This window comes from Lolium rigidum, unplaced genomic scaffold (assembly GCF_022539505.1).
Source record: "Lolium rigidum isolate FL_2022 unplaced genomic scaffold, APGP_CSIRO_Lrig_0.1 contig_1705_1, whole genome shotgun sequence".
Taxonomy (NCBI): Eukaryota; Viridiplantae; Streptophyta; class Magnoliopsida; order Poales; family Poaceae; genus Lolium; species Lolium rigidum.
Genome location: NW_025899900.1, coordinates 39,649 through 48,086, shown reverse-complemented (window position 1 = coordinate 48,086; position 8,438 = coordinate 39,649). Strand labels below are relative to the sequence as shown.

The 8,438-nt window shown below is 48.7% G+C and overlaps 1 protein-coding gene across 1 annotated transcript; it reads right to left on the bottom strand.

The window, feature by feature from the left end:
- Nucleotides 1-1,794: 1,794 nt before the first annotated feature.
- On the bottom strand, nt 1,795-6,987 carry LOC124680438 (probable cellulose synthase A catalytic subunit 3 [UDP-forming]). Its single transcript, XM_047215496.1, has 14 exons — nt 6,892-6,987; nt 6,508-6,703; nt 6,213-6,415; nt 6,026-6,128; nt 5,767-5,941; nt 5,205-5,471; nt 4,766-5,111; nt 4,538-4,675; nt 4,323-4,448; nt 4,007-4,219; nt 3,624-3,915; nt 3,311-3,507; nt 2,870-3,220; nt 1,795-2,781 (listed from the first exon to the last, which is right to left on the bottom strand). The coding sequence occupies exons 1-14, from the start codon at nt 6,970-6,972 to the stop codon at nt 2,197-2,199; spliced, it is 3,273 nt and encodes a 1,090-aa protein (XP_047071452.1). The 5' UTR covers nt 6,973-6,987; the 3' UTR covers nt 1,795-2,196.
- Nucleotides 6,988-8,438: the final 1,451 nt, after the last annotated feature.

Sequence of the window (8,438 nt, the reverse complement as noted above, 5' to 3'; positions counted from 1 at the left end):
GCCAGCAACCACTTCTACTACACTCTACTTGGCTAACCACATCACCGACGAAAACTCGCACAGATCGATCGCACTGGTTCGTTGGCACGTCCCATCGGCCATCCGACGTTTCGATCACACCATCGGTTACAACAAACCAACAATCATACGTACACGCTATTCCCATGGACACACTTTTCTGCTCGATGACACGACGCGAGAAGCATCCTCCTAGCTAGCTTTCCCGTGTATCATTGTACTACCACGTCGAGCAAAAAAAATGATACTCCAACCACTACCATCACCAGGCCATCCTTTTGCGCCGTCTTAAAGCGAAAATTAGGAGTACGCACCTGACCTAACCATATCATGCGTGCATCCATGCCCTGATCCGCCGACAGGAAGAACGAAGGGAGGTGTAAAAGGGACCGGCGCCTAGAGAAGGAAATGTGTGGCAGTGGCCACAATTGGAGTAGATACGATGGTTCTTGTATGTTTTGCTCAGAAGCACCGTTGTGGAATACTACGTTTTTTGGGGGACATCTTTGGCCTAAAAATGCCCTTAGCTCAACTTTTAACCATTCGTGGCCTCTACGAAAGCTTTCAACCATTTACGGTTCCTTTACATTGCGGCACTTTGGTTGGCTTGTTTTGCATATATAGCTAAGATACGATAGTTTGGTTGGATACTTCAGTTAGGTCACCTCATGTCACATGGTTGGACACAATAACCTTGGACCCTCTTAAAAAGGGGGTTTTATCATTCTTGCCACCATGACCAACATGACTCTCAATTTTATCATTTGATCGATCGAAACATTAATCTTGTTATTGCTCTGTTACAACACTCCTTGGGTTTACCATTCCGCCATCTTTGCCCGTTAGTCTATAATTATTTCTGTCATTTAAACATTGGAGCAATCAGAAACACATTTAATATGTCAAAGGAGTAGATAATCAAAGTTTATAATTACCAACAAAATGCTAGACAATGTTTTTCTTTTTCTTTTAGAAACACAGTACGAACGCAGACGCTCACGTATACGCGCATACACTCACCACTATGAACACACACGCACACGGATTGGATCTTAAAATTGATTAGGTCACCGCAGACGCAATAGATATTATGCATTCTATTAGTGATTTAAACTTTAAAGTTGTCTAAATGGTCATTTAGGTCGAAGATCTCGGTTTTGTGGTACTGGGATCTACACCTCTATTTGATCATGCAGGTAGCGGTGTCCTGGAGGAGCTGGCGCAGACGTGGCATGGCATGTGCGGTCCTTTCATCTTGTCAAGTACTACGCGGCATGTTGCGGTGTACCACGGACCGTTTGTTAGTGATCCGTGCGATTCTGCGTTCCACTACGCTGGCGCAACAAGAAAGAGGTGGAGGCTTACTGGTTAAGGTTTACCACCTCCAAGCAGGACTGGACCACCAGCAAAGCGAGCAAGCATGTGGCTTGCTGGCACTCATTCATAGCTGGGGATTGCAGAATCGCGCGATGCAAAGTTTCTAGTCCTTTCAACAGCTAAGGATCCTCATCGACCTGGTGTCAAAAGGAGTTAAGATCCTGTCCTTGCTAGGTGGCCTGGCACAGGCAGGTTATTTCAATTGCCTGACACCACCAAACAGATGTGTCTGTACTGGCAATGTGATGCACCAAGCATGGAACTAGAAGAAGCAGGAATGAACAAACATGCCGACAGTTCTCCAATATATGAAAAACTTGCTAAAACAAACAATGTGCAGCTTCCATTGTTCCAGATGGATGAAACATCCATCATCCCTGCCTCAATTGTACTCCTGCCTTAGTTTCAGATACAAATTCTGATACATTTATATTCATTCAGTTTGTACACTTAGACCAAGCAACCCTCAATTCGGCTTCACTCAAAGATACATTTGTCCATTAAACAAATAAAGAATGCTGAAAATACACAGAATCTGATTGTATTTGTTTTTCTCGTGGCCGAACTGCACAAGGTTGCCACTGCCTCCCGTCTGCCCAATATTGCATAAGTATGAGGCCCAGCTACCACCATGGGAACAAAACGAACGTGACACTTGTTGACATGTTTTCTATCTACATTTCTGGGGAGACGAAAAAATAAATTATGGGCACAGAAACACCTGCAAAAATACTCCTTTGGGCGCACACACACACGCACTGGGTGGGGGGAATTCACATTTGCTGAACCATGATATATCTCCTAGGCGCAGTCCAGCCCGCACTCCTCCAGGGTCGGGCCGTCGCTCTTGGCGAGGAAGGGGTTGACACGCACCCACAGGAGCGACATGATAGATGCCAGGAGGATGGACCAGACGATGACGATCGTCGGTGTCCTGTTCTGCCTCCCGAGGAGACCCTTGAGGAAGGGGTAGAGATGGACAATCACCCAGAACGCGAAGAAGAGCTTCCCGAAGAGCGGCCCCCATGACTCGTACCCGTTGTTGATGGCGTTGGAGATGCCAGCGACCACACCGATGAAGTTCAGAAGAAGCAGGGTGGTCGGGGGAATCAGCAGGGTTGTCCATTTGAATGTGTACAGCTCCGAGAACTCCTCGTCGTCTCCAGCCTTTGTTGTCACAGTGAAGCTCGTGTCCACACCAGCAATCACCTTGAGAAGTCCTTGGAACACGGCAAAGAGATGGGCAGAGACACCACCAATGACCCAGAACTGCTCGTTTCTCCACCAGTCGTCAACTGCAACACGAGCCCATCTCATCTCCAGGATACCCGTGGCAAAAATGCAGACGAAAAGCGACATGTACCAGATACTGGCAAGGTTGCTAAGCTGCAAGACAGAGCCAAAAGGGAAAGGTAAGGTTTCAAATATTCACAACTTCCACACCACAAAGGATTACAAGCTGAATAAGGCTTACCTCTGGTGTGATAAACTTTCCCGTCAACAAGCAGATGGCAGGCAATGTACAGTAGGCCAAAAGTGGAATGGAGGTCCAAGGATAGACGATGGAGTTGATGTAGGAAAATCTTTCCAAGAACTTCAGTCCACCACCATACCCATACCAAAGTGGGCAATGGTTGCTGAAGAAGATTTCAATAGACCCTAGAGCCCACCGAAGAACCTGGTTAAGACGATCCGAAAGATTGAGAGGTGCAGAACCCTTGAACGCGGGCCGTTTAGGTATGCAGTAGATTGATCGCCAACCATGGCAATGCATCTTAAACCCAGTAAGAATATCCTCTGTAACTGATCCATAGATCCAGCCAATCTGCAATAAACAAATCGATGGTATGAGTTACTAGGCAACAGATACTTGGACCAACTAATCAGCACACAACAACCAAGCTCCTGAATTTACCTCTTTTCCCCAGTCTGTCTTGTCTTCATAGCCACAACCGATGACATGAATAGCTTCCTTCAGAAGAGAAGCTGGACTTGCACTCCTCAGGGTTCCACCATTCTCAAGAAGAGTGGATGCAACAAAAACAGAGGACTGCCCAAATTTCTTTTCTAACTTCACTTGATTTACAATGCCAGCCTTTTGAGTATCAGCTCCTGCCAAAAACATTGCAATGTAAGTCATGTTACACTTTGTTTAGATGGAAGTCATGTTTACACTAACTAATGAGGATGTTTCTAGAATAACAACAATGTTGGAAGTTAAGTAATACCTGCGGCAGCTTCGTCAATTTCACTAAGCGCATAAGCAGGTGATTGGTTTTCTTCTTTCTTGAAAAACAGTCTCCTTTTCTTCTCTGGCTTGGGCTTCGTGACCTTCTTCTTGGTCTTCCTGTTACCAAAGCAGAAGCAGCAAACGCACCACTTTGGCCAGCAGTTGCAAGTCCTGGACGGTGGCTTCTTTGTTTTGGGGGCATCATAACCATACAGCGCCTGCCTTCTAAAGCAACATCCAGTGCCAACATAGATGGGGCCTTGAATACCATCCAAACCTTTCATGTTGATCTGTACCAAGACAAATGTTAGGAAAATGTCATCAAAGTTGAATGAAATGAAGACAGGAGAATATCTCAAAAACATGGAACCCAAGTCTTACATCAAAGAAGACGACATTCTTGTTCGCATATCGATCATGACGATCAATTGAATCGAATCTTTGAGGGAACTGCACATAACAGCATTTCTTTCCTACCAAAGGATCCATCATGAAACACATAGCTTCCTTTACTGCCTTGCTGTTGTTAACATAGTGATCACAATCCAAATTCAGCATATACGGAGCATTGGTTAGCACAGCAGACACCCGGACCTGTCAAAGAGCGAACCATTAAAACCAAATTTAAAATGGACTGTGTGCTACTAGTAGCTACATAGAAGAATGGCCGAAAATGCATCCGAAACGTTTTCTTTACCAATGCGTTCATAGCACCAGCCTTCTTGTGATGGTTGTAGCCTGGCCGTTTTTCTCTTGAGACATAAACCAACCGAGGCAGCTCATTTCCTTCTACGTCAAGGCCACCACTTTGGCCAAGGAAGACCTATCAGTGGGCAACATTAAACTTTAGTACGGCAAAGTGGGAAAAGGCAGCATATAGACCAGATACCACCACTAACTGCAATAACGTACCTGAATCATTCCAGGATGATCGCGAACGTTGTTTCCAGGCCAGGGAGTTCCATCCTGCATGGTCCATCCTTCCTCGGGAACCTTCTGGGCTTTAGCAACCAAGGCATTGATCCGTACCTTGAATTCCTCATACTCTCTCTGGAAAAGACCATATGGGCAAAATTAGCATACCTTCTATCAACAGAAAGAACATATAAAGTATATGACACACAGTTTCAAATTAGGCACCTTCATTGCTCTCCTGTCCCTAACAAAGTTTGGTGCCACCTTATCTTTCAGGTAGTCAATCTTCTGCTGGAAGTACCACTCTGGAGCACGAGGCTCGATGCTATACTTCTTGCAGAAAGGGACCCATTTCTTTGCAAATTCAGATGTTTCAGACAATCCTTCGAATGTCAGCATGGCAGCACCATCATCAGAAACATAGCAAGAAATCTTATCGACCGGGTAATCTACCGCAAGGATCGATAGAATGGTATTTGCTGTGACCAACGGAGGCTCCTTTGCGGGATCGACCGTACTGACGAAGAAGTCAACTGGGGCGAGCTGTGATGGCTGGCCTTCCTTGTCGAACCTGTCCATATACAAACAATTAGTTGCAGAAACTTTTGGAGGAGAATAGAAGGCGGGATATGAACTACTATGTAGCAGAGCAGCAGTAACCAACCTCAATGACAAGCGGTCAAGGTAGGTCTCCCTCTCAATAGGAAGCCATTTGGGGAACTGATCAAGAATCCAAGACGTGGCAAACCATATCTCACATATGACAGAAATGAGCCACAGAACAAACGCATCGTTCACCGGGTGCATCACACGGTAGTGGAAGAAGAGGCACAGAACCACCAGCCGGATGACGATGATCATCCTGTAGGGATTGATCTGGCTTGAAGGAATGGGAACCTTCCTGGACAAGGGCTGCCTAGCTTCATCCATTCTGGTAAAGAGAAAAGTAAGTTAGCACTACTCGAGTCCGGTAACGCCGCATTTTACAAAGGAAATGGCAACGTCCTGCCTACGCTAAGAAAAGGCAAAGCTAGCAAATCCTGTTTCCATGTTTGGGCAAAATGTATATCAGTGGTTTAGCGTTTTAGATCGTTGGGCCGTACGTCACGACAATCTAGTGGAGCATGAAATTGCTAGTGTGTTTGACCAAATACCAATGCATTTAAAGCAGAACTAACTAGTAACTAGGAAGGCAGTAAAGAGCAAACAAGTTTGAAGTGGCATACAGCGGCAGATCTCCGTCGTCGCCGTCGCCGTCCCAGTCTTTACCGCTGCCATCATTCCTGGTCTGATGCAGCCTGTCCTGCTTCTGCTTCCAGCTCTCCATCCTCTCCTTCCAGGCGACGCTGCCGTAGCCGTACGCGGCGAGATCCTTGGACGGGTCCATGGATCTCGGTTGCACTGGAATAGACACAAGGCAGCAGCCATCAGCAACCGGAGCCATATTCTAGCTGGTGACAGATAATCCAAATAATATGTGCTCACCAGGTAGGCTTGGATCAGCATATGGGAGCGGGTGGATCCGCTTTCCCCCGCCGCCGACGAAGGACGGCACAAGGGCGTGCTGCTCCGGCGGGATGTCGTCGACCTGCAGACAGAGGAGAGTGAGCAATTCAGCATCCAGCAGTAGGGTGAGGCAGAGGAAGCGGGGAGGTCTGAAGTGGGTAGGTACCATCTGGCCGTTTGTGAGTAGCGGAACATTGGGGTTGGGCTGGAATGGCTGCGGATCGATGTCCCCGCCGCGGCCGTAGGTCATGTGCGCGTGGAGCATGGACTCGGCGGCGTACTGCGAGTCGTCCCTGTCCCTCCAGTTGAACTCGTCCTCCAGGTCGTCGGCGCCCTCCTCCTCCTCATCCCCGGGCACCCGGGCGCAACCTGCAGCAGCCGAGGAAAACGCGTGAGCCGGGAATCCTCCTGGAACTGGGAGCGGCATTCGGGGGGGATTGAGCAGGGAGTGACAGGCTGACCCTTGAGCCGCTTGAAGCGCGTCTTGCACTGCGGGCAGTTCTGCGTGCCCTCGCGGCGCTCGTACTCGTAGCAGTCCCGGCAGACGGGGAAGGCGCACTCGTTGCAGGCGACGAAGGGCTCGCCGTCGGGCGTGAGCCCCACGTCGTCCCCGCAAATCTGGCAGGCGCGGCGGGTCTGCTGCTTGAGCTGCCTCGGCTGCACGCAGAGAGAGACAGAGAGTCAGAGAGAGAGAGAGGGGGGAGATTTACCAAAATTAGCATCCGGGCGGGCCGAAACCGCGGGGCGTGGGTTCCGCGGCGGAGACAAGCGCGCGGCGGGCCAGCCAAGTGTGAGGCGGGCAGCGGGGCAGCGGCGGCGAGAGAGAGAGAGCGAGAGAGGCGTACCCCGGGCTCCCCGTCGCGGCGGATGACGACGAGCTCGTTGCGGTTGTGCGAGCCGGCCACCAGCCCGGCGCTGGCCTCCATCCCAGATCCCCCACCAGATCTCGCCCCGCGCCGGAGCAGGAGAGGGGGGGCGGGGCGACGCGGTGCGTCGGCGGCGGCGGGGGTGCGGTGGGGGGGGAAGAGGAGGAATGGGGAAATGGACGCGGGGTGCTCCGCTGCTTCCCCCTCCGTTGATGTATGGCGTACTAGTAATAATGCGGTGCGAGGCAGGGCAGGGCGTCCTAGAAACAGCTCATCGCTGGCTCGCACACCCCACGCGCTGTATCTTTCGACAGCTCCACCCCACCCCACACCCTCACATGCACACAGAACACACAACAACACTCTCCCTTTCTCTCTCTACGGTTTGTTGTTCGTTTGGACTACTCCTTCGTCGGTCCTCTCTCTCCAGTTTCTCTCTCTAATATAGTATCCTCACCTTGCTTGTAACCACGCCTCAACCACCACCCCTCGCCATGTGCACCCGTTCTAGAGAGAGAAAACGGGGGAAAGTGTCGGTGACACCCAGCAGACCCATGGACTGTTTGACCCCAATCACCCTCATCCTCATCCCAAAGAGAGAGAGAAACATTGGGGAATCGGTGGTTAGCATGTCCCTCCATGGTCAACAAGGTTGTTAGCACATCCCATTTACAGTGTCTGAAATTTTTGTATACTACAGTGTAGTTGTGTACCTACACTACAGAAACATGGGAGAAGGTAAACTGCTTGGCTGAATTATGAGTACACACAATAAGATGATTTGTTTACTTGCTACTAATGTATGTTGTGCACTAGATGAACCATGTGGCGACAAGGAGTGATAGATGCACAACTGATGAGAGACTCGTCCACAAACTGTGCCATGTGTGCATTTATATATTTATACGCTTCGTCTGGTTCTTTCTCAAAATAGATGCAATAAATATTTACATTATTTTGCTACACTACAAATCCAATAAATATTCAAAATTTATAAATCGGGTGTTCGAAATATGTGAAAATTTCGTATGATTTAATCCATAAAAATTGTACATAACAACATGACTGGAATGATACAGATTAAGCTAGCCATGCAATGTGATAGAGTGTAGTACACAAACAACGAGTCTAAGCCAATTGCTAAGAGCAATGCTTTAAGAAACAACATGTCTAAATAGATTGATAAGAAAAGTGTTTTACGCGTGATTTCATAAATACGAGTTAAGATCGCATATGGTCCAGAAGAGGAACCAGCGTTGGCGGTGGTGTCATTGAGAGCCATGTCGCCCAAGAGGTTATCCACGTTCTGGAAGAAGTCCTCAGCGTCTGTGACGACGACCATGGTGAAGAAGCCAGTAGTACTGAGGGGTGCAGAACGGAACCTTGATGAGCTTGTAGATGTTGGGGAAGAACTCGTCGGTGTTCCCAATGGACAAAAACATAGAAATCGTGCAGGTGCGCTCACCAAAACCCCCGTCCCCTTCTACGTTACAGGATCACAAGAGGCAATGTTCCGGAGACATATT

Coding starts and splice junctions, on each gene's coding strand:
- LOC124680438 (XM_047215496.1), bottom strand. CDS start 6,972: ATGGAGGCCAGCGCCGGGCTGGTGGCCGGCTCGCACAACCGCAACGAG. Junction 5,942..6,025: donor TGCTGATCCAAGCCTACCTG/GTGAGCACATAT, acceptor TGTCTATTCCAG/TGCAACCGAGATCCATGGAC. Junction 5,112..5,204: donor CTTGACCGCTTGTCATTGAG/GTTGGTTACTGC, acceptor GTATATGGACAG/GTTCGACAAGGAAGGCCAGC.